The sequence below is a fragment of the Phyllostomus hastatus genome, unplaced genomic scaffold, assembly GCF_019186645.2.
Source record: "Phyllostomus hastatus isolate PE091 unplaced genomic scaffold, TTU_PhHast_1.1 phas_scaffold_442, whole genome shotgun sequence".
NCBI lineage: Eukaryota > Metazoa > Chordata > Mammalia > Chiroptera > Phyllostomidae > Phyllostomus > Phyllostomus hastatus.
In genome coordinates this window covers 1-25,846 of record NW_025334030.1, presented here as the reverse complement: position 1 = coordinate 25,846, position 25,846 = coordinate 1, and the positions used below count along the sequence as shown (strand labels likewise).

The 25,846-nt window shown below is 42.5% G+C and overlaps 1 protein-coding gene across 2 annotated transcripts in view; it reads left to right on the top strand.

Annotated features, from left to right (window-relative positions):
- Window positions 1-25,078, top strand: part of LOC123807177 (4-aminobutyrate aminotransferase, mitochondrial-like) — a 71,433-nt gene extending 46,355 nt beyond the window's left edge. Inside the window, exons 4-12 of one of the 2 annotated variants that reach the window (XM_045820780.1) lie at window positions 1,054-1,083; window positions 2,509-2,626; window positions 5,341-5,390; window positions 7,972-8,064; window positions 20,187-20,267; window positions 20,922-21,014; window positions 21,654-21,716; window positions 24,276-24,339; window positions 24,783-25,078. In XM_045820780.1, the coding sequence (XP_045676736.1) occupies window positions 1,054-1,083; window positions 2,509-2,626; window positions 5,341-5,390; window positions 7,972-8,064; window positions 20,187-20,267; window positions 20,922-21,014; window positions 21,654-21,716; window positions 24,276-24,339; window positions 24,783-25,063 (873 nt within the window). In that variant the 3' untranslated portion in view covers window positions 25,064-25,078. The remainder of the gene's footprint in view (window positions 1-1,053; window positions 1,084-2,508; window positions 2,627-5,340; window positions 5,391-7,971; window positions 8,065-20,186; window positions 20,268-20,921; window positions 21,015-21,653; window positions 21,717-24,275; window positions 24,340-24,782) is intronic. The other variant, XM_045820781.1, reaches the window with a different exon arrangement.
- Window positions 25,079-25,846: the final 768 nt, after the last annotated feature.

Below are 25,846 nucleotides of genomic sequence, written 5' to 3'. Positions count from 1 at the left end.
GAAAGGGTATGTGGAGAGGCAGGCATAGTGACAGCACACAGCATATGAGAGACATTAGGTAGCTCTGAATCCCTGGAGTAAATGTCAGTGTGTGACATTTGGCAATGGAAGAGACATAAGCTGAGTGATGAGGGAGACTGGAGATTCTACTCAAACATGCTTCAAAGTCTGCATACAGCACATTTTAGAAGACTGACTAACCTTGATTCTATAAAGTGACATGCAGTACTCTTCCTAATGTTTGCACCTAAAAAATCATAGTGTAAACATTTTTAGTGTCAAAATATACCCCTTTTGTCACTGCAACTATTTATAAATCCAAAAATTTTTGTACTAATAACTGATTATAGTTATTATGTAGAGCATCTGTTAACAAAAAGAAAGACTTTTTAATGCATATATCTATTGGGAAGCGGTGGGTTTTACTTCAATAGTAGTGAAATAATTTTGGAATAGTTTTTGATATTTTGTCATTAATATTTCTTTTTTGAGGTAGACATATAATTTTATAACACTAATTGCCAAAGTTTATGTTAAATCATTTTTAGAGATTAAATGTTTATAATATTAAAGCGACTGGTGTATACTCCCAGTTTCTGTACAGAGTTGCACAGTGGTTTATGGACTGTTCAGATTATAATACATGGGTCTTTGTGTGCACATTTACATTTTCAGTTGGCTTTATTTTTCTAACATGGTGTTAAGGCTTTTTTTTCCTAAATAAAAAGAAAACCCATGCTTTTATGAACACTAGGTAAACACCTTCAGCTTAAACTTTTTTTGTCAAATATTTTAGTTTACTTGATTGTCTTCCAAGTGTCTAAATCTCCAGTCTGTCTGTTGTACTGGTATTTTAACTGTCAAAAATAGTTTCCCACCTACTATTTATATTAAGCAATTTTAAAATGTTGATAATATTGTTGAGTAATTAACTATCAAAGTTATTGGCATGAAGAGGAAAGGAGCTCCAAGACTTGGGAAGACACAAAAAATTTTAAACTGCTTTGGAAGCATGTGTCCTTGCTATAATGCTTTTGCTTTTCTTGCCCACAGGAGTTAATGAAACAGCTGAATATAATTCAGGTAAGTGGGAATGAGGTAGCATTCTTTCCTTTGCTTCTCTGTTACAGTTTAGCTGAGGGACACAGGTGCTTTCTCTGTGCTGTCTCTTTCCAAAAAAAAAAAAATTATATATATACATACACACACACAGCTGGCTTTTACTCTGAACCTTTTTTCTAAGTTTCCTTGTGATTTCCTTTTTGACTCATTGGTTATTTACATGTGGTTTATTTTTCACATTTTGGTGAACTTCTCAAGTTTTCCTTTTCTGTTATTGATTTCTAATTTTATTGCATTGTGATTAGAAAATATGTTTTGTGTGATTTCAGTTCTCTTCAATGTATCAAGCCTTTTTATGGCCTAGCATATGGTCTATCCTGGAAAATGTTCTGTATGTACTTGAGAAGAACATGTCCTCTCCTGTTGTTGGGTGGGGTGTTCTATAGATGTTTGTGAGATCTGTTGGTTTAACCATTGTTCAAGTCTATTTCCTTGTTAATCTTCTGCCTAGGTAGTCAGTCCATCCATTATTGAAAACCATGTATTGAAATCTCCAATACACAGAGAACTTTCTGGTAGAACTATTTTTTTCCTTCAATTCTGTCAGTTGTTGCTGCATATATTTTGTGGCTCTTTTAGAAGGTGCTTCTACGTTTACAATTGTTGTATCTTCTTAGTGGACTGACCTCTTCTAATCATAAAATACCTATCTTCTAGTAACATTTTTTTTTTGGTTTTACAGTCAATTTTGTCTGATATTAGTATAAACCATTCCAAGTTTCTTATGATTACTGTGAGAATTGTGTATTTTTTTCATCCTTTCAAACTCTTTGTTATTCTTGAAACTAAAGTATGTCACAGGTCAATCAATAGCTTGTAGTTGAATCTTTTTAATGCAGTCTGACAGTTTCTGACTTTTGATTGAATTGTTCAATCCATCCACAGTTAATGTTATCATTGATATAGTTGTGTTTACATCTTCCAGTTTACATTTTTTCTCTGTCTCATATCCTTTTTGTTCCTCTGTTCCTCTTTTTATTTTTTTTTCATTTTTACTTTTTTTTGCATTGAGTGACTTCTAGTGTAACTTTTTTATTTCTTTCATAATTACTATTTTTTCTTCTGATTTTCTTAGTGGAAGCTCTAAGGCTTACCACATACATCTTACCAGAATCGTCTTCAGAGTTATATATCAACCATTTTGTTGTGATATATAAAACACATACAGAAAACTTCATACACTACAAATTCACAGTTTAATAAATTATCATAAAGCAGATTTGCTAATCCGTGTAATTACCCCAGGGCAAGAGATGTGACCTTGCCAGCACCCACAGAGACCTTCCATGTGTCCATAGAATAGTCAGGTCATGGGTTTTTTCACTAATTCAAGTTTAATCCTAAAGATTGAGAATGAGACTGACTAAGGCTGTTTTTTCCCCAAAGAATGCAGAGGCTGTGCATTTCTTCTGTAATTACGAAGAGAGCCGAGGCAACTACTTAGTTGATGTGGATGGCAACCGAATGTTGGATCTTTATTCCCAGATCTCCTCTGTCCCCATAGGTAAGAGCTGGAAAATCAGTCTTTGAATGTAACTCCCTCTCTCTCTTAGTTGTGGCCCCCTGGACTTAAGTGGATTCCCCTTGGATTCACAGGTCTGTAGGCTGAGTGTCCAGTAACGTCTGTCCCTTCATGGATGAAGCTGGACTGTCCCAGCTCCCTGTCAGCAGCTCCCCACCCCCAGCACCCTGAGGCCTTTCCCCTGAAACCCACAATTAGGTCTCCAATCCTCCTCTGCTCTCCCCCGTCAGTCCCTTGAACCTGTTTATTTCCCATTAAGATGCAATTAGACAGTAGGTGGGTGACTCATTCTTTTTGGAAAATCCCATTGTTTGGAGATGCCTCGGCCTTTGAAGGCATTTTGGATGCTAAAATTTACAACCCATATCTCCATTTTGTGTCTGAGTGAAAGGGATTAGATCTGAGCTCCACCATATATTAGCCGTGAGACTGTCAGACTGTCGGTCCGCCAATGTCTCCCCAGCTGATTCCTCCATCCTCCTTCTCACCCCCAGGGCTTCCTCAGTTGCAGTCCCCAGCCAGCCAGTGTGTGTGTTGGGGGTGTGGGGATCAGACCTGCACAGTTGTTAAAAGACTAGAACTTCTAAGTTTCTCTCTCTGGCCACTTTGCCTTCCATATCTATGTTCTTTGAGATGGTTTTTTTAAACTAATAATTACTGAGAATTTGCTGTATGCTTAGAATATTGCTAAGTGCCTAACATGTTATCTCATTAAATCCCTAAACAGCCCCATAATGTTAAGTCTTTTAATAGCACTACCGATGAGGAGCCAGCTTTCAAGAAAGTACAGGGTTTGCCCAGAGTGTCCAGGAAGCCAAAGGATTTGAGCCAGTAACTCTCTGCCACCTAACCTTACTCCTGTGATTGCAACTTCCAAGAGAGCCACCCCTGCCCTGCCTTGCCCTGTTCTGCCCTGCCCTGCCCTGCCCTGCTGTGGGGGGGCAGTTCACAGCTTTGAAAGCCCAGAGGTAGGACTACACTGATCAGAGGGACCAGCTCTACTTTCATCTGTCCTGAAGCCAATAGACAAGCTGAATTTGTGGATTAATGAGATTTCCCTGAACCTGCTTATCTGCTGAGGCAGAAAAGTCATAAACACCCAGACAGCGTGATAAAGAGCCAGAGCTGAAAGACCTCTTGCCAGAAAACAGTTGGAAAAAACCCACAGAGTGTTCCTTCCTTGAGCAATAAGCGCTTTCCAACCTTAGGCCCAGCTTACTTTAGATCATCATGGGGAGGAGTAAGGACATAGGGGAAGACTGTCAACAATCCTCTCCCTTGGTTTCTCCCCTAACTCCCTGAGATCATGCTCCCTGTAGCAGGCAGAGTGAAACCACAAGCTTTTCACTTCTGTTCTCTTTGATTCCATGGAGAAGTTCTCCCCTGGGTGATGCTGAGTCTTTAATTCCTGTCCAAATTTGCTGATCTCTTATTCTGGAGGCACCAGGCCCCAATCTCAGAACTGTGGAAAGGCCTCTCACCATAATGTTATAAAGTCTCCTTTCGAAGTAAATTTATTTAAATTGAAAAGTGAATTGAGTGAAAGAAAATAAGTACAAGGTATGTGTGGAACTTGAAGACTGAGAGTTTTTCCAAGTGTTACTTCCTGCTCCAAGATTTGTAGATGAGTCAATCTTTTCTCACATATGACAGTTCTGGGTTCTTGCCATGTCACTGGATTCTCTGCATTATTCATTTGTTCAACGAATGTCTGTTGAGCTGAACACTTGCCACTGCCTTTAAGATTCGTACAAACTGGTCTCCTGACCTCTGTGCTTCCTACAAACTTGACCATCCTGTGGGAGTTGTTGCCAGGATTTGCAATAATGAACAGAAAGCCCCCTGCACAGTAAGATACTCAATAAATGGAAGTAAAGGGTTTGAACTCAGGGCATCTGGCTCCAGTGCTATGTAGTTCTGTCTTACACCTCCCTCCTTTTCAATAAAAGCTTCTATTTATTGAACATCAACTATGTGCAGGGGCCTTTTTCTTCATTATTGCTAACCCTGGCAACAGTTGATCTGCTTTGATGGACTTCAGGTTGCTTTCAAGCTTAGAGATATTGGAGTGGCACAATTAAGATATGTGTACATTGGTCTTTATATATACGTGTAGGATAAATACATAGAAGAGTGATTGCTGAATGAAAGAGTGTCTTAAACCTTGTCATGGAATGTCAGGCCCAAGCTGGACAGTAAATGCAACAGGACTCTGGGAATAATTAAATGTGGGAAGGCAGAGCCAGATATGCTGGTCACAGATTGCAGGTTGTATCACTCACACACCCTGTTCCTGAGCAAACATTTATTGCAATTTGACTTGATCTACAGGCACTGGGGGAAAAAGGAAGGACCACATTGTGATTCATCACGTGGGTCTAGGGAGCCACCCCCAGCCCTTGAAGAACATTTTCACCTGCACTCACCTACTCTTATGTCTGTCTAGCTCTGTAGGTCTCAAACCTGAACCCCAGAATTACCTAGAGAACTTGTTGAAGATTTCTGGGCTGCACCCTGAGAGATTCTGAGTCAGGGGATATTGGTGGGCCCAGGAATGGGTCTTAAGTCTGCAAAGGATAAAAAGTTCCCTTGCCATAAGAAAAGGTTGGAAAGGAGGGGAGAGGCAGCCAATGGGGGAGGGAGCATGGGGACCCTCAGGTATAATGTTGGTCTCTAACCATATTCCCCCTCCCCAGGCTACAGCCATCCTGCGCTCCTGAAACTCATCCAACAGCCTCAAAATGCGGTAAGTCCCTAGGTTATACAGAATAAATCCCAAATGTGTTCATGGTAATTCAGTGGGGCACCTTTGGAAATGGTCCATTCATTCATTCCACAAATATCTTCAAGCACATACTATGTTCTAGTCACTTAGAATACGTTGGTGAGCAGAAACACAGCACCCACTCCCATGGAGGCAGTCAATTCTCTACACATAAGCAGAGAATCCCAACGATACTAAGTGCTGTAGAGTGAGGTAAGCCATACTGTGTGGGCATAAAACAATGATGATGATAATAATGACAAAAAATAACAAAGCATCGTATGTATAGTAACCCCCCTTGGCTACAGTTCCACTTTTTACAGTTTCAGGTACCCACAGTAACCCGTGATCCAAAAGTATTAAATAGAAAATTCCAGAAATAAACAATTTGTAAGTTTAAATTGTGCACTGTTCTGAGTGGTGTGATGAAATAAATGAAATGGTCAGAATATGCCAGGACGTGGGCTCAGCCAAGTGCTCTGTTCAGGGTCTTGAAAAGCTGAAATCATCTCTTAGCTGGAGGCTATGAGGAAGAATCTACCTTGGGGCTCATTCAGGTTGTTAGCAGAATTCATTTCATTCTCATAATTTCCATATGATCTCACCATCTTCCTGTCAGCAACCCCAGTTCAAACCTCCGCGCTGTCTTCCACCACTGTTTCTGCTCTCAGCAAAAGGCTCATGTAGTTGCACTAGGCCCACCCAAAAAATCCAGAGTAATCTCCCTATCTGAACCAATTGGGAACCTTAATCACACCTGCAAAGTCCTTTTTGCCCTATAACATATTCATGGCCCCAGGGTTTGACATCTTTTTATAATATAATAGCGTGTGTATATATATGTTTATATGATATGGTATATCAGGTGTGGCATATGCTATGGTAATACCACATAGCCATCTGTGTTCTCTGTCACAGTGGGATGTTTTTCACCTCCAGTGAGAATTTATTAATTACAGGTGGTCCCCACTACATGCCCACACCTCGTTACTGTTCCCCCAGACCATTTCCTTTATTCTGACAACACAGGTGTGTTTTTTCCATTCTTTCTTGACACATAAATGGAATCACACAGTGTGTACTTTTCATCATGTCTAGCTTATTCACTCCAAATCTGTGTGTGTGATTCATCGTCATGATGCAAAGCCACACACCATCTATTCCCCGGGCTGTAGAGCCATCCAGTGTGTGAGCACACTGCAATTAGTGTGTCCATCCCACTGTTTGTGGGCATTTGGGTTGTTCCTACAAAGGCCACTGCTGTGAACATTTGAGTATGGGTCTTCCAGTGACCACAGCCATGGTCTCCAGGGGATACAAAGCAAGGAGTGGAGCTGCAAGTCATCATAGTGTGCAGACAGTTTCCAAACTGGTCGTCAATTTCTACTCCCCTCAGCAGTGGGGTGAGTTATGGTCCCTCCACATCCTCACCAGTACCAAGTATCATTGGGAGGGGACTTTCATTTTACTCAGAGCGTGACATGTGCATCCACACATAACAAGGAGTATGAATCCCTTCAGAAATCTAAGAAAGGCAGGGGAGGGCTGAGAGCCCAACCTCAACCAACTCCAGGCTTTAAACTTTGTGCCCTTTGAACCTGCACGGTGGGAGATAATAGAAAAGAAAGACATTTCCCTCTTTATAAATGGGTATGTCCTTCCTGGGAGGGACTTAGGGACATTTCTGCCCTTCGTTAGTTGACAAGTTCAGGGGCTGCAGTAGAGGACTCCTGAGGGCATCTCGGGTGTGCAGGCTCTGCGGGTGTGTTTACATTCAAAGCCTGACTTTGTTTTGAAACATTGTGCAGATCCCAGATGCCTCAGCAGTTGGTGCTGGAAAGAATGTGTCAACAAACATGTCATACACATTTGCAGTGTCAGCTGCCTTGGGAAGCAGAATCGTCCCGAACAACACGTGACTTTAAGGGCCAGGGATTCTGATTTTGGGGGATGCCCTGCCTCCACCTGACCCTGCAAAGAACCTGGATGCCACACTCCATCCTCCCTCACTGTAACCCTCACCTCTCAGACAGTCAGAACCTGTCGTAGCTCTGCATCTTCCACTTAACAGATTCTTTTCCTCTCCAACTGTTCCGAGCTCCACATCCATTCTCATCTCCTCCAAATTGCCCTCCAAACTGCCCTGTGCACGGAACCCTTTCTGGGTACCCACTCCCTGTGGACACCTCCCACTTTAAGTGCAAAGCCCTTTGTGATCTGCCTCTCACTTCTTCAGTCTCATTTCTTGACATTTGCTTATTTGCCAACTATTGTTTGAATACCTACTATGTGCTGGACACTGTACTGGTGCTGGGATTGGATGGTGAAGTCACAGTCTAGATTACAGCCTGAATCACAGTGTTGACCTTGTTATGCAGAGGACTGAGTTTGGGCAGGGTGACTAGCACAGTCTTAGAGAAATGGCAGCTAGCTGCCCCTAAGCTCAGCAGGTACACCCAGGGCATCAGGCTCGGTGACCACTGGTTGACCTCTGGAGTCTTCCAAATTCTTGGCTGGAGATGTGCTCAGGTGGTGGTTATGGTATTTTATCTGCCCTGCACAGATTCCTACCAAGTCATTGAAGTCCCGAGGAAGGGCTTATCAACCCTCTGTTCCCCAGTCACAGCACCCTGAAAATTCCACATCGTTACTTCAGGTGGGTGGAAAAAATGAGGCCATGTCTTCTGGATCCAATATCTGGGTTCCAGTTACAATTTCTTACATAGTCCAGGCCGCATCATTGCAATGCCCACAAGTTATGCAATGATTATTGGGCACTATACGTGCACCTTCACACTGTAATGAATGGTGAGTGCAGTCTGACATCCGTGGCACCTGGGGTGGACATAGGACAGCTGGCCAGGTCAAGTAAGACATGTGCCATCCCTGTGACCTCTGGGCCTTTCCACCTGTGTGACTCTGTCCTTCAAGACTGGGCTCCTACCTCATCTGAGTGTTGTGTCATCCATCTGGCTCCTCACCAGCACCCAGGCAGGGACCCTGTTCTGGCAGATGAAGACCCTGAAGTCCAGAGAGTTTCAGTAACTCGCCCTAGTTTGTACAGTCCCTTAAACCAAAGTCTGTTCTCTTTACATTGCACATTAGGGCTGCTGAGTCTGACAGCAAGGGTTCTAGAAACCTGTCCTCATTTGATTCTGCTACCGTACTCAGCTATCTTCTGTTCTTAATGTTATGCTTTGCTAAACAAGAACATCACCCACACATCTTCCCTGGGCCTACATAGGCAATCAAGCTGCCAGCCAGCCTGGCAATCCCCAATGTGAGTCGCTTCCACCTCTGCCTGTGATGGCAGTTCGCCTCTACCTTTATCTCTTGATAGGCTTGATTTCTCAGGAGTCCCACTCAGAGCAGAACCAAAAGAAATGCCCTTTGAAGTCCCTACAGGCCAGCCAAGGTCCCTGGGTTGCACGGAGCAAACTCACAAGCATCATTAACATTATCAGGCAGAGGCTGCCTACAGTATCTGGCAAATGAATCTGGATGGAATCTGAAGTCAGCAAACCTGGATTGGAGTCATGGTTCTGCCCCTTCCTGGCTGCCTGACTTGGGACAAGTTGCTTGACCTCTCTGGTTCTCAGTTTCCCTGACTCTCCAATGAGAAGCATTAACTGCCCCGGCTACTTATCCTAGTCTGGAGTATGAATCTGCCACAATGTCTAGCATTCAGAGCCAAATTCCTCAGCAACCAGGAGGCTGAGTTCTGGGGGTCCTCTCTCCTCCTGTGCAGTGATTCCACTATTTGGATTTATGTTGAGCTAATTGTACCAACTGTCCAATAGAGAGAGTGACCCGAGAAGTCCCCAGATCCCAGGCTCAGTAAATCCTTGCTCTTTTTCATTAAATATTTTATTTTAGACTAATTTCTGATTTACAGACAAGTTGTAAAGACAGTTTCCATCTACCTTTCACCCATTTCCCCCCAATATTAACACCTCACCTCTCCATGGTATCCTCATCAAAACTAAGAAATTAACCTTCATGTATTATATACCACAGACTCTACTCAGATTTCCTGTTTTTCCACTAATGTCTACTTTTTTGTTCCAGTCCAAGATGCTGCATTGCATTTAATATAATCCCTTTTTATAACCCAAACCCAGTTCTGGGTGATCTCACTTTTTATCCACTGTGCAGCCCCTCCCAGATTCTTCCCAGTCCTGCCAGGGAGACTGGCTGGACCTCGAGGGATGGGATGGCTCTGCTCTTATTCTGTCTGCATTTCCATCTGTGTCTTTTCGATAATGGTCAACACATATCATTATACATCTGTCACAACCCATAAAATGTATGACACCAAGCACGAACCCTGATATAAAATTGTAACCTTTTTAAACACCATTTTACTAGCCACAGAACATCACCATGAGTTAAAATGGCTTAGATTACATAACCTACTGTCCACATTTAGAGAGTTTCTCCTTTTTTTTTGTTGTAAGTAACACTACATGAATAATTAGATCTATAGCCTTTTGCCCACCTTTGAAATTGTATCTTTAGAGGAGGCCTAGAAATGAGATCACTGGGTCAGAGTGTAAAATATTATAAGGCTCTTAACACACATTATTAACATGTCTTGTGTTTGAAAACTCTACCCTGATCAGTGTCCTTCCAGAACTGGACATTATCTTTTTCTTCACTTTAGGAAAGTATTCAAGGCCCAGCTGGTGGGGAATTTGGGACCATTGGCTCTGTGTGTGTATCTAACCCTGTTGCATGAACAGCTAACAACAATGCCTGTGTTTTGAAGCCAGGAAGGCAGGGGCTGCTTTTGTTCAAGAATGCAACTACATGAGTATGGGACTATCGCTCTGCCAGAGATTGTTTTGGGAAAAGTTTGGCCAGCTTTTTAAAATGGGGCAATTTCCCAAAATCTGTGTTTCTGTTTTCTTTTGAAATTTGGAGGCTTTGGTTCCCTCCGACTGAGTCCCTGCTCTGTAGTCATAGGGCAGGGCTGACTGACCCTGGCACAAACAAGTTCTTAGAAGCCAGTAGGCCCCCTCATGTCCTGAGTACCAAAAGTGAGTCTGTTTAGCATCAGGCTTGCACTGTTAGTTTCCCTGCAGAGGGAAATACTCCATGGGACCTACATCTATAAAAATTAGGGGGAAAATCAACAAAGAGGGTCAAATAATTTTTCTAACATTGTATTTCTCATACTCAGCCCATCCTGTTTATTTACACAGTTCCCTCATCAGAGCCCTCTCCTAAACCCTGCTCCATTTAGAAATCTTTTAAAGTATATTTTATTGATTATGCTATTACAGTTGTCCCATTTTTTTCTCCCTTTTATTCTCCTCTGCCCAGCACCCCCCCTTCACCACCAGCACTGCTCCCCACCTTAGTTCCATGTCCATGGGTCATACATATAAGTTCTTTGGCTTCCCTGCCCCTGTCTATTTTGTACCTACCAATTATGCTCCTTATTCCCTGTACCTTTTCCCCCAGTCTCCCCCCTCCCCACTGGAAACACTTCATGTGATCTCTATTTCTTTCTATCTTTTTAAAATTACTTTATTGTCCAATAATGGTTGTCTGCATTTTCCCTTTACCACTCCCCCCAAACCCAGCCAAATCCATCTCCCTTCCTTGCTTCCATCCTCCCCCTTGGTTTTGTCCATGTGTCCTTTATAGTAGTTCCTGAAAACCCTTCCCCCCAGTCCCCGCCCCTTCCCCTCTGGCTATTGTTAGATTTTTAATGTCTCTGGTTACATTTTGTTTGCTTTTTTCTTTTGTTGATTATGTTCCAGTTAAAGGTGAGATCATGTGGCATTTGTCCCTCACAGCCAGGCTTATTTCACTTAGCATAATGTTCTCCAGTTCCATCCATGTTGTCATAAAGGGTAGGAGCTCCTTTCTCTCTGCTGCATAGTATTCCATTGTGTAAATGTACCATAGTTTTTTGATCCACTCATTTACTGATGGGCACTTAGGTTGCTTCCAGCACTTGGCTATTATAAATTGTGCTGCTATGAACATTGGGGTGCATAGGTTCTTTTGGATTGGTATTTCAGGGCTCTTAGGGTATAATCCCAGCAGTGGAATTGCTGGGTCAAAAGGCAGCTCTATTTTTAGTTTTCTGAGGCAATTCCATACTGTTTTCCATAGTGGCTGCACCAATATGCATTCCCACCAACAGTGCATTAGGGTTCCCTTTGCTCCGCAACCTCTCTAACACTTTATTGATTTGTTAATGATGGCCATTCTGACTGGTATAAGGTGGTATCTCATTGTGGTTTTAATTTGTATCTCTCTGATGGCTAGTGATGCTGAGCATCTTTTCATATGTCTCTGGGCCCTCTGTATGTCCTTGGAAAAGTGTCTGTTCAAGTCTTTTGCCCATTTTTTAACTGGGTTTTTTGTCTCCCTGGAGTGGAGTTATGTGGGTTCTTTATATATTTTGAAGATCAAACCCTTGTCTGAGGTATCATTGGTAAATATGTTTTCCTATATACTTGGTTCTCTTTCATTTTAATACTGTTTTCTTTAGCCATGCAGAAACATTTTAGTTTGATGAGGTCCCATTTGATTATTCCTTCTTTTATGTCCCTTGCTTTAGGGGACATATCAGTGAAGATGTTGCTGCATGGAATGTCTGAGATTTTCCTGCCGATGTTTTACTCTGGGATTTTAATGGTGTCATGGTTTATATTTAAGTCTTTTATCCACCTTGAATTTATTTTTGTGTATGGTGTAAGTTGGTGATTGAGTTTCATTTTTTTGCATATAGCTGTCCAGATCTCCCAACACCATTTGTTGAAGAGGCTATTTTCATTCCATTTTATGTTTCTTCCCACTTTGTCAAATATTAATTGACCATAGCAACTTGAGTTTATTTCTGGGCTCTCTGTTCTGTTCCATTGGTCCATGTGTCTGTTTTTATTCCAGTACCAGGCTGTTTTGATTACAGTGGCCTTGTAATATAGTTTGATATCAATTATTGTGATCCCTCCTACTTTGTTCTTCTTTCTCAAAATTGTCGTTTATGGTTCCATATAAATTTCTGAGATGTTTGTTCTATATCTGTGAAATATGTCATTGGTATTTTAGTAGGGATTGCATTGAATGTCTAAATCACTTTGGGTAGTATGGACATTTTGATGATGTTAATTCTAATCCATGAACATGGTACATGCTTCCATTTGTTTGTGTCTTCCTTAATTTCTTTCTTCAGTGTTGTATACTTTTATGAGTACACGTCTTTTACCTCCTTGGTTAGGTTTATTCCTAGGTACTTTATTTTTCTTGTTGCTATATCAAATGGGATCTTTTCCCTAATTTCTGTTTCTGATATTTCATTGCTGGTGTACAAAAATGCCTTTGATTTCTGAATATTAACTTTGTATCCTGCTGTTTTGCCAAAATCATTTATTAGGTCAAGTAGTTTTTGGTGGAGTGTATAGGATTTTCTATGTACACTATCATGTCATCTGCAAACAATGACAGTTTTGCTTCCTCCTTTCCAATTTGGATGCCTTTTATTTTTTTTTTCTTGTCTGATTGCTGTGGCCAGGACTTGTGATATTATGTTGAATAGGAGTGGTAAAAGCGAGCATCCTTTTCTTGTTCCTGATCTTAGTGGGAAAGCTCTAAGTATTTACCCATTGAGTATAATGTTGGCTGTAGGTCTCTCATATATGGCCTTTATTAGGTTGAAGAATGCTCCCTCTATTCTCACTTTGCTGAGTGTTTTTATCATAAATGGGTGCTGTACCTTATCAAATGCTTTTTCCACATCTATTGATATGATCACATGATTTTTCTCTTTTGTTTTGTTAGTGTGATGTATTATGTTTACTGATTTGCAAATATTGTACCATCCTTGCATCCCGAGGATGAATCCCACTTCGTCATGGTGTATGATCTTTTTAATGTATTGCTGGATGCAGTTTGCCAACATTTTGTTAAGGATTTTAGCATCTATGTTCATCAGCAATACTGGCCTGAAGTTTTCTATCTTTCTTATGTCTTTATCTGGTTTTGGATTAGGATGATGCTGGCTTCATAAAAAGAGTTTGGGAGTCTTCCATCTTCTTGAATTTTTTGGAATAATCTGTGAAGGAAGGAGGTTAGCTGTCCCTTAAATGCTTTGTAAAATACTCCTGTGAAACTGTCTGCTCCAGAGCTTTTGTGTGTTGAAAGCTTTTTGATTACTGCTTCAGTTTCATCAGCTGTTATTGGTCTATTCAGGCTTTCTGCTTCTTCTTCATTCATGTTTGGAACATTGTGTTTTTCTAGAAATTTGTCCATTTCACCTAGGTTTTCAAATTTCTTGGCATCTAGTTCTTTGTAGTAACTTTTTACAATCTTTTGTATTTCTGTACTATCAGTTGTATTCTCTTCTCTCTCATTTCTGATTGTGCTTATTTGGGTCCCCTCTCTCTTTTTTTCTTGATAAGCCTGCTTAAAGGCTTATCAATTTTATCTATCTTGTCAAAGAATGAGCTCCTGGATTTATTGATCCTTAGAATTGTGCTTTTAGTCCCTATGTCATTTAATTCTGCTCTAATCTTGGTTATTTCTTTCCTTCTACTTGCTCTGGACTGTCTTTGTTGTTGTTCCTTGCTTGAGTCCTTGTAGGCATAGGGTTAGGTTGTTTGTTTGAAATGTTTCTATCTTTTTTAGGTAGGCCTGTATCACTATGAACTTCCCTCTCAGGATGACTTCGCTGTGTCCCATAAGTTTAGGGTTGTTGTGACTTCATTTTCATTTGTTTCCAGAACAAATATCTTTTGATTTCTTCCCTAATTTCATTATTGACCCATTCATTGTTTAATAGCATGCAATTTAATCTCCATGAGTTTGAGTGTTTTGGGTTTTTTTCCTTGGGGTTGGCTTCCAGTTTCAGTCCCTTGTGGTTGGAGAAAATGCTTGATATGATTTCAAATTTCTTGAATTTGTTGAGGCTTGTTTTGTGTCCTATCATGTGGTCTATCTTTGAAACTGTTCCATGTGCATTTGAAAAGAATGTGTATTTAGCTTCTTTGGGATGAAAGGCTCTCTATGTATCAGTTAAGTCCATTTCATCTAGGGCATTGTTCAATGCCACAATCTTTGTTGATATTTTGTTTGGAAGATCTGTCCATTTTTGACAGTGGGGTGTTAGAATCCCCTACTATAATTGTGTTGCTGTCAATCTTTCTCGAAGTCCTCCAGACTTTTCTTTATGTATTTGGGTGTTCCTATGTTGGGTGCAAATTGTAAATATATATTTACAATTTTTATGTCTTCTTGATGAATTCTTCCCTTGAGTATTATGAATTGACCTTCTGGGTCTCTTTTTATGGCTCTCTTTTTGAAGTCTATTTTGACAGATATGAGTATCGCTATCCCAGCTTTTTTTTTTCCAACCCTTCACTTTCAGTCTGTGTAGGTCTTTTGTTCTGAAGTGGGTCTCTTGTAGGCAGCATATGTGTGGATCCTGTTTTCTTACCCATTCAGCTATTCTTTGTCTTTTGATTGGGGCATTTTATCCATTTACGTTTAAGGTTATTATTGATAGGTACTTATTCATTGCCATTTTTTGTACCTGTGTTCCTCTCTCTCTCTCTCTCTCACTGTTTGTTTTTTTTTTCTTCCTGTTCTTAAAGCAGACCCTTTAGCATCTCTTGCAGAGCTGTTTTGGAGGAGGTATATTCTTTGAGGCTTCTTTTGTCTGGGAAGCTCCTTATTAGGCCTTCTGTTTTAATTGGGAGCTTTGCTGAATAAAGTAGTTTTGGTTGCAGGCTTCTGGTTTGCATTACTTGGAATATTTCTTGCCATTCCCTTCTGGCTTGGAACCTTTCCATTGAGAAATCAGCTGCTAGTCTTATCGGGGTTCCCTTGTATGTTACTTGCTGTTTTTCCCTTGCTGCCTTTAAGATTCTCTCTTTGCCTTGGAATTTTGACATTTTAATTATGATGTGTCTTGAAGTGGGCCTCTTTGGGTTCCTCTTGATTGAAACTCTCTGTGTTTCCTGCATTTGTGGGACTTTTTCTCTTATCAAATTAGGAAAGTTTTCCATCATTACTTTTTCAAACAGGTTTTCTATCCCTTGTTCTTCCTCTTCTCCTTATGGTAACCCTATTATATGGATATTATTATGTGTCATGTTGTCCTGCATTTCCCTTAACCCCTCTTTATTCTTTCTAAGCCTCTTTTCCTTTTCTTGCTCTTTCTGGGTGTTTTTTTTTTCTACCTTTTTTCTACCTCCAGTTTGCTGATCTGATCCTCTGCTTCATCTAGCCTGTTTTTGATTCCTTCCACTGTTTTCTTCAGTTCAGAAATTGTATTCTTCCTCTTGGCCCTTGTTGATAGTCTCTATTTCCTTTTTCATGTTGATATAGTTTGCAGTGAGTTTATTGTAGTTTTCTTGTAGTTTTTGGTAATTCTCTGTGAGCTAATTGAGCTTCCTTATAATTATTGCTTTGAACTCAGTATCTGATAGATGACTTGCCTCTATTTCATTTAGCATCCTTTCTCTGGCTTCCTCCTTTCCTTTCACTTGGGGATTGTTTCTTTGTCTTCCCATTGTTTGTAAGATTCTTCTTGTTAGCCTCTGCTTCTTAAATTGATCTGTTCTAAGTCCCTGGGTTTATGGTGTGAACTCCTATGTTAGAAGACCTGTGAGATTCAGTGGTGCAGTCTCCATGATCTCCTGAGCTCGCTGGTCTTAGGCTGTCATTTATGTTGTCTCTCTGTATGTCTTTGGGGTTTGACTGTTGCTGGGTCTTTCTTTGGTGGGTCCTTTCCTCCAGCTGGTTAACTGAGGGTCACTCCATCCACCACGTCTTGTATTTTGTTGTGAAGGTGTGGGCAGGTTGTGTTGAAGCTGGTTCTTCCATGTGTACCAGGTTTTGAGGATTCTCTGTCTCTTGTTCCATTGTTCATTCTGAGTAATTTCTCTACCATTTAGTTGTATTTCCAGATCGGTCCTGGGTTGAGTTGGTGTGGCTACCACTCCCTTCACCTTCTTCTGTTGTTATCTGTTGGTGCTTCCTTTGTTGATGGGTTTCCTCTTCCAGTGGGTATCCTGGTGTTCACAGCTCCCACCTACCCTTTTTTGTGATTGTCTCAGCTGTTAGAATGACTCCTCTTTGGGTCCAGTTCTGGTCTTTTCACAGCTCCAGGTTTTATTGTCTCACATCTGATTTTTCAGTGTCCTCTACAATTATTGGTCTCCAGTTTTCATATATGCTTGGATACCATTGGATGCTCAGTCTGTTCCTCAGAAGACTGGCTAGGTGTTTCACCTGTAGGCATGGGGAATTAGATTCCACTCCCACCTATCTTGCCACCATCTTCCTTCTGATCTCTATTTCTTAAAATATATTTTTTAATATTTTATTTATTTATTTTAGAGAGAGGGGAAGGGAGGGAGAAAGAGGGAGAGAAGCATCAATGTGTGGTTGCCTCTCACATGGACCCCACTGGGAACCTGGTCTGCAACCCAGGCATATGCCCTGACATAGAATTGAACTGGTGACCCTTTGGTTCACATCCCACGCTCAGTCCACTGAGATACACCAGCCAAGGTGTGATCTCTATCTCTGTGATTCTGTTCCTGTTCCAGTGGTTTGCTTAGTTTGTTTTTGTTTTTGTATTTTATGTTCAGCTTTTGATAGTAGTGAGTTTGTTGTCATTTTATTATTCATGATTTTGATCATCATCTTTTTCTTAGATAAGTCCCTTTAACATTTCATAGAATAAGGGCTTGGTGGTGATGAACTCCTTTAACTTGACCTTATCTGGGAAGCACTTTATATGGCCTTTTATTATAAATGATAGCTTTGCTGGATAGAGCAATCTTGGGTGGGTCCTTGCCTTTCATGACTTGGAATACTTCTTTCCAGCCCCTCCTTGCCTGTAAGGTTTCTTTTGAGAAATCAGCTGATAGTCTAATGATAACTCTTTTGTAGGTAACTGTCTCCTTTTCTCTTGCTGCTTTTAAGATTGCCTCCTTATCTTTCATCTTGGATAATGTAATTATGATGTGCCTTGGTGTGTGCTTCCTTGGGTCTAACTTCTTTGGGACTCTCTGGGTTTCCTGGACTTCTTGGAAGTCTATTTCTATTGCCAGATTAGGGAAATTCTCCTTCATTATGTGTTCAAATAAGTTTTCAATTTCTTGCTCTTCCTCTTCTTTTTCTGGTACCCCTGTGATTCGGATGTTGGAACATTTAAAGTTGTCCTGGAGGTTCCTAAGCCTCTCCTCATTATTTTGAATTCTTGTTTCTTCATTCTGTTCTGACTGAATGTTTATTTCTTCCTTCTGCTCCAAAGCATTGAGTCCCAGTTTCCTTCCCTTCGTTGTTGGTTCCCTGTATATTTTTCTTTATTTCACTTTTCATAGCCTTCACTTTTTCCTCTTTTGCGACCATACTCAACCATTCTGTGAGCATGCTGATTACCAGTGTTTTGAACTCTGCATCTGATAGGTTGGCTATCTCTTCATTGCTAAGTTCTATTTTTGTAGCTTTGATCTGTTCTTTCATTTGGGCCATATTTCTTTTTCTTGGTGCAGCTGTTATGTTGTAAGGGGGGAGCTTAGGCATTCACTAGAGTGGGGCAACCCTTGTTACTATTTTGTGGTGCTATATGTTCAAGGCAGGGTCCGAGAGAGAACAGTGCTGCTTGCTTGGCTCTCATCTGGCTTTCAGTCACTTTCCCTGGCTAATTGGGCCCTTCTGGTGCTGATTCCTGGACTGGGTGGGCTTGTGTACATTCTAGGACCCTCTCCTCTCCTGTGAGGCTGGGTGTTTCTCCTGCTGCTGCAACCCCCACAGGTTTTTATAGGCAGATGTTTTGAGGCTTTATTTCCCTGTACTGGAACCCTGGGTTGCATGATCTGTCTTACTCCCTAGCTGTTCCTCCCAGTTTATCTGCATGCAAATGTGGGACTGCCCAGTCAGCCAGCCTAAACTTCTCCTCATTTTTTGAATTCTTATTTCTCCATTCTTTTCTGTTTGGTTGTTTCTTTCTTCCTTCTGGTCCACTCTATTGATTTGAGTCTGTTTCCTTTCCATCACTATTGGTTCCCTGTGCATTTTCCTTCACTTCTTTTATCATAGCCTTCATTGTTTCACCTAATTTGCGACCAATTCAACCAATTCTGTGAGCATCCTGATCCCCAGTGCTTTGAATTGTGCATCTGATAGGTTGGCTATCTCTTGGTCACTTAAAAATATTGGCTCTGGGGCTTTGATTTGTACTTCCGTTTGAGCCATTTTTTTTTTTAAATCTGGTCGCACTTGTTACGTAGTGGGGGAAGAAGCCTTAGGTGTTCTCCAGGGCAGGGCAACCCAGTCCCTGGGTTGCAACTTTGTTTGTGGGGGCGGGGTCCAAGAGGCAGCAATGGCACTTGCTCCTCTCTCTATCGGATTTCAGTCTCCTCCACTGCTTCCCCCAAGCTAACTAGGCCTTTCTGGTGCCAGTTCCCAGGTGGGTGGGCTTGTGTTTGTTCTAGGACCCAGTGGGTCCCTCCAATGCACTCTTCTGTGAGGCTGGGAGCCTCTCCCTGCACCTCAACCCCCACAGGTATTTTTGGCAGTGTCTTGAGATTCTATTTCCCAGCACTGGGACCCTGGGTTGCTCCGTCTGTCTCACTGCCCAATTTTGCCTGGTTTATTTGCACTCGAATGTGGCCCAGACAGCCAGGCGCCTTGCGTGCAGTGCCTCAATTTACAGTGGCCGCCTCACTGGGTCTGCCAGCTGCCTGTGTGCCCAGGGTCTGCCCACTGCAGTCTTGCGCTCGGGATGCCTTTGGCGCCCAGGATGCCTTATGTGCCCGGGATGCATTACGCATCTGGTGCCACTGCTTTTTGTGCTACGACCCCTCGCCCAGCTGCCTGACTCCACCCCTCCTACTAGTCTGGATGAATGTGTATATTTTAACTCCTTGGTTGTCCGACTTCATACAGTTCAATTTTCTGTCAGTTCTGGTTGTTATCTTGTTTCTAAATTGTTGCTGACCTTATTTTGGTTGTGAAAGGAGGCACAGTGTGTCTACCTATGCCTCCCTCTTGGCCGGAAGTCTGAAACTCTGAGATTCTACCACGTTCTCCTTGCCCTTGTGTATGTTGGTATATTGTTCCTCTTTATTGCTCAGTAGTATTCCATGATGTGCGTGTATCACAGTTTATGTAACCTTTCCCCAGTAGAGGGACATTTGAGTTGTTTACAGGTTTGGGCAAATTTTTTAAAAAGCCCCTATAAATATTCATGTCCATTCATATCTTTGTGTGGACATACAGTTTCATTTCACTTATGTAAATTCCTAGGTGTGGCATTGCTAGATCATAGGATACATGTATGTTTAACATTTTATGAAACTGCCAGACTACCTTCCAAAGTGACCATACCATGTTACTTTCCCACCAGCTGTGATGAGAGTTCCAGGTGCTCTACATCCTTGTCAGCACTTACCATTGTCCATATTTTAATGTTTAGCCATTCTGGTGGGGTGAGGGAGTTTAATTACCGATTTACAGGAAATTGCAAAAATATTACAGAGAGGTCCCATGTATCTTTCACCCAGTTTCCCCCAAAGGCAGCATCTTATATAATTATAGTGCAATATCACAACCAAGAAATTGGCATTTCTTCTTAAAATCCAAAGCAGTTCTAGTGGATTTCTCTAAAAGTGCCGGATAATACATCATTCCAGCATGGATATGACACCTTCAGCCTATTGGACTCCATCCCTGTGAACAGTGTGGTTGGTGGACCTGGAGCTGGGTCAGGCCTGAGAAGTCACTATTTGTCTCTGGACCTCTTTGCAGAGCATGTTCATCAACAGACCTGCCCTGGGAATCCTGCCTCCAGAGAACTTTGTGGAGAAGCTGCGGGAATCCTTGCTCTCGGTGAGTGGAGTCCATGGGAACGACCCTCTGCTGCTGGGACTCAGGTCCACCTTCTGCCCTGGATCCCCCCTCACCCCTGCCCACACTGGAAAGGCCATCCTGGCCTCTAGGAGGCAGCACTAGCAGGAGAAGGAGAGGACTGAGATCCAGAACAATTAGGATGGGGTATTTCTCCTTTAGTCTTGTTCCTTGTGTTTTTCTATTGTTGTTCACAAAAAAGCATTTTTACTTTTACTTTTGAAGAAAATAAAGGATTCCTGTGTGCAGGAAAAATGGAACTCAGGAAAAATAAATAATTTTTTCCATGACAGGAGGTTTGCCTGTTATTCATCCTGCCTTGATATTTCTGTTCTGGTTGTTACAATGATTAAAATTATTCAGAACCTCAACTTTTCATCTGCAAAATATGGGCATCTCAAGGGGTGGCAGTTGCATCAGGAGAGGTAGACTGGGCTTTGCTTCACCCTTTATTCCTCTCTGCCCTTCATCCTGGGCTTCTCCACCACCCCAAAAGAGCCCAAGACCACTTTCCCAGGCTAACTACTTCTGGGATGTGCCCAGTTCCCTCCCAGCCTCCCTCTGCCTCCCACAGCTCCAGCTGGAGGAGGAGGAGTTGAGATGGAGCTGAGAGCAAAGCTATTTCTCTGCCTGCAGGTGGCTCCCAAAGGGATGTCCCAGCTCATTACCATGGCCTGCGGCTCCTGCTCCAATGAAAACGCCTTCAAGACCATTTTCATGTGGTATCGGGTAAGGTTTGAGGCACGAAGACACACACACAGAGGTTCCCCAGCACTCAGCCACACATCTACCCCCTAGTCCTACTGTTTACCCCAGCCAGCTGGAATATGAGACATAGTGACCATGCTCAAAATCCACTGCCTGGATGGGGCTTTTCAAACATCCCTGTGGGGAATGGTGCCAAGAGCCAAGTAAAAAGTACATTCTCAAGAAAAATGAGTTCTGTATTCTTAGGCCCTGGATTGGTCCATGATAGTAATTGTGAGATGTCCGGTGGTCAAGACAATGCAACATTTTCTTCCTGAGTTCATGCTGAAGGTTTTATGTGTGTCCAGGCATTGACACACAGCAAATGCACTGATGTACATCCAGGTATTGACATGGGACTGGAGAATTTGAAAGTTTAAGTTCCCAGAGTCAGTTAAACAAGAATAATTGTTTCCTTATGCCTCAGCCCACTTGAAGTTAATAATGCAGCAGCTTGACCACAGTGACTGTTTTATTTCTTCACTTCTCAATCAACACCTAGGAGATGAACTCTTGAGAGTGTTCTCTAATTGTCTGGACTAACTATGGGTCTGATTGGAAGATGGAAGCCCCTCCTACCATAGAATGTCTCTGAGACTTTGTTCTGTTCTTTTTTGTCAGAGCAAGGAAAGGGGTCAAACAGGTTTCTCCAAAGAGGAGCTGGAGACATGCATGGTCAACCAGGTAAGTGGAGTGGGCCCTTTCTCCTCCTCTAAGAGGGAGGTGCCACAGCCCCCCTCAGGCTGACCATAGTTAATGGACCCTGTCCTTCCCAAATAGTCAGCACAGCCTGCCATAGCAAATGCCATAGACTATGAGGTGGAGGTGGGGTGCTTAAACAAGATACCTGCATTTTCTCACAGTTATGAGGGCTGGAAGTCCAAGGTGCAGCCAATTTGGTTGCCCAGGGCAGGCTCTCTTCCTGGCTTGCAGACAGCTGCCTTCTCACTGAGTCCTCCCATGTCAGCGAGTGTTGGCAAGCTCTCTTGTGCCTCTTTTTATAAAGAAACTAATGCCATCATGAGAGTTCCCTCATGACCTCATCCAACCCTAATCACCTAAATATCATCACACTGAGGTTAGGACTTCAACATATGAATTTGGGAGGACATAAACATTCAGTCCATAACAAGGGGTCCCCAAGCATTCTGCCTCCCTAGTTTACTCCCTCGATATCAAGGCTAAGTGAAGCTCTTCCTGACCCAAGACAACAGTTTCCCAGGGCAACTGCCTGGATTGAACCCACCTAAGAAGGGCTTTAATGTAATCTCTAGAATAATCCAAAATGTCAACACAAATGTGTGTTCAAGGGTATTCACCCCACTGGTGTTTAGAGTAACAATAACCAAAAAGATTGCAAACCACTTAATAAGGAAAGAGGAATTAAGTGTATGGGTTCCCAGAGGCACCAAGGAGGCCACTGTTGGGGCAAAGCAGTAGTGGGGACCACAGGGAAAACCAAGCAGGTAGACCCAAGCTCTGCAGCCAGCTTCAGCCAGAGCATGCCTGCCCTTCCCCCTTTCACATGTGCGGTCCCATTATGATTTAGACAGAAATGTTTGCTCATTTTAAAAAAAGGAATCAAGGGCCACTAAACTCAATTATGCACTACGAACATCCACAATATCCTGCAACAAAAATAGTTAGAAAGGGTTACTCTTTGCCTGGAGACATGTGTACTATAATTTAGTGAAAAACAGTAGAATGTTAATTGTATGGATACTGTAAATAAATGTACCAGAAATTACTACAAGAAATCCTGCTAACATGTTTATAATAGGATGCCTATGGGTGGTGAGATTGTTTTATTTCATTTTTTCCTTTTGTGCTTTCTTAACTTTTTATTCCTGATCTTGCCTCTTGCTAGCAATAGATTTATACCTTTCTCCATATTCATACAAACCTACATAAAGTTAAGCTCTTTCTTTTTTCTTCTTCTGGCCATGTTTTAAAAGAAAGAGATCTCTGGCTGGCGTAGCTCAGCGGATTGAGCGTGGGCTGTGAACCAAAGTGTCGCAGGTTCGATTCCCAGTCAGGGCACATGCCTGGGTTGCAGGCCACGGCCCCCAGCAACCGCACATTGATGTTTCTCTTTCTCTCTCTCTATCTCCCTCCCTTCCCTCTCTAAAAATAAATAAATAAAATCTTTTTAAAAATAGCATTGAAAAAAAAAAGAAAGATCTTCCACTACCTCTTTCTCGTTTGATATCTGTGGACATCCTGCAGTATCTTTAGATCTTATTCCTCCCGTTTAATGTGTGCAGCCAAAGATGTGAGACAGTATGTGTATATTGAAATACAAAGGAACAAAGGAAGTGTTTCCTCTCCTTAAAGGGAAATGACAAGATGATACACTATAGTTTGTGGGAGGAGGTCTTAGAGCTTCTACCAGGGGTCTCAGGTACCTGGTGGAGATCAGCCAGACTAAGAGCATGCTGTATGAAATTTCCAGAGATGAGGGGGACCCCATGGCTGCCTCTGCAGCATCCTCAGTAGCTCTCCTAGAGTCAGCTTGAAACAGTTCTGATTTCTTGCCTGCTGTGGGGTGAGGAAACAATGCAGCTGTGCCATCCACTGGGGACTGGGTATTCAGGTATCTCTCTTGAACACAGGGGCAGCCACCCTGGGAAGACAGAAAGATGGGGGCAGAAGGTCCTCGCTGCCCAGCCTCCCACTCTGATGTAGCAGCCCTGGTCCAAAGGTCTGGGGCTTTCATTCCCTGTGAGGTGCCCTGCTCAGCCTCCTGTCGTGGCCCACTTAGCCCACCTGGTTGCTGTGGAAGCCAGAGCAGTTTGGAGTAGGGGGAGAGCCTGTGGGAGTTGGAAGAGCCTGCAGACAGGGGCTGAAAATTCAAAAGCCCCAAGCAGCCCAGCAGGTGATGGCCGGTGATGTAAAGGAGAAAGGCAGGCAGTGGGCCGTGGAGCTGCACATTTGCCCAGACTTTAGGCTTGGGTGACAAAAATAAGCCCAAATGATATAGAACTTGAGAGAAGACATTTCAGATACTTAGGTGAAATTTCTTAATTAAAATATTTTTTGGAAAAAAGTATATTTTGGCGGGCCATGTGGGCAAAACATCCATTGGCTGGCTATAGAAGTAGGGGTCCAGTTTGTGACTTCAGCCTGAGAAGAGACCCCCAGTTCTTCTGATAGACTTTGATGTTCCTTCTCATTCTTGGGGGGAGCCACAGAGTCCCCTCCTTCTCACAACTGTGACTGATGCCCACTATTTCTTGTTTCTAGGCCCCTGGCTGCCCAGACTACAGCATCCTCTCTTTCATGGGTGCATTCCATGGAAGGACCATGGGTAAGGAAGGGCCACTGGGATCCCCAGGTGACACAGTAATAATAGCAGCAACAATAGCAAAGGCTGCCTTTGATCTCACTTTCCCCACCTTGTCTCATTGACTCCAGACCACTCTGCAGAGTGGGGATTGTTATTGCCACTTTGCAGACAGGGAAATAGAGGCTCAGAAAGAAGAGAAACATTCCAAGGCCATACAGTGGCAGAGCCAGGATAAACCATTGTCTCCCTGCCTTCAAAACTTGTGCTTAATCTGTGATGAAGGAGAAAGCTACACACACACACACACAAATGATTCACAGGTTCTTCTTCAGCTTCAGGATGTTATAGGAACTCCCAGGGCAATCGAGGTCTTGGTTTGAAATGCCCATCTTCTGCTTTTTGAGCACTGTTCATTGTATTCCCCTAAGCCAACCAACTGCTCTTCTGTTTTGTGGGGAGTCTAGGTTGCCTAGCGACCACACATTCCAAAGCTATTCACAAGATTGACATTCCTTCCTTTGACTGGCCCATTGCACCATTCCCATGGCTGAAATATCCTCTGGAGGAGTTTGTAAAGGAGAACAAACAAGAAGAAGCTCGCTGCCTAGAAGAGGTAACACCCAGACCTTCCAGACCCTTCCCACCTCCCGGTTCCCTTACACTTGCCTCCCCAACACTTCACCCTGGAGAAGAGAACCCAAGAGTTTATCTTGGGCCTGCACAGCACTCCCTGGGAGGGACATAAGGACAGAGAGGCCTCCCATCCCACCATTCCATACTGGAGAAGATAATGACACATTGATTTTGCCACCCAGTGTCCATAACCCCACTTCTGGTACCAATTTTCATATCATTCAAGTTTCTTTGGAGGCAAGCATCAGTGACTCTAGAATGAGAGAAAATGAATTTATGTGAAGAATATGGGGCAGCTCATAGAAAAAGTTGCACGGGATCCTCTAGTTCACTGTTTTCCCGCCTTCTCTCAAATGATGGGGTTGCATTGGGAGCCTAAGGGTACAAGGGGCAGGGGAAGGACTGAGTACATTGTAGCCCCTATTGCCGTGCCTCCCTTTCAACCAGAAGGACCCCCACCCCTTCAATCTGTTCCATATATTGGGCTTCCACATAAGACACTGGAGGATCCTGTTGCTGGAGAAAATGGCTTTCACTCTTCAGGTTGGGATTTGAGTCTACATCTTAGGCGTATCATTTGTTTCAAACAATAGTTAATACCTACCAGGTGCAAAGCAAGGTACTAGGTGTGAAGCTAAGTATGAGGTGCTGGACATTTTGTGGTAAATAAAAGACACAAGATAATGGAGTCTGGCACAGCCTGTCCAATAGAAAGATAAGGCATGCTACAGATGTCATTGTAGCTTTTCTAATAATCACATCTTTTAAAAGTAAAAAGGAATGAGTGAAATTCATTTTAGCAATATTTTATGGAACCAATACATCCAAAATAGTATCATGTCAACATGTAATTAATACTTAAAAATTATTGATGAGATAGTTTTATATTTTATTA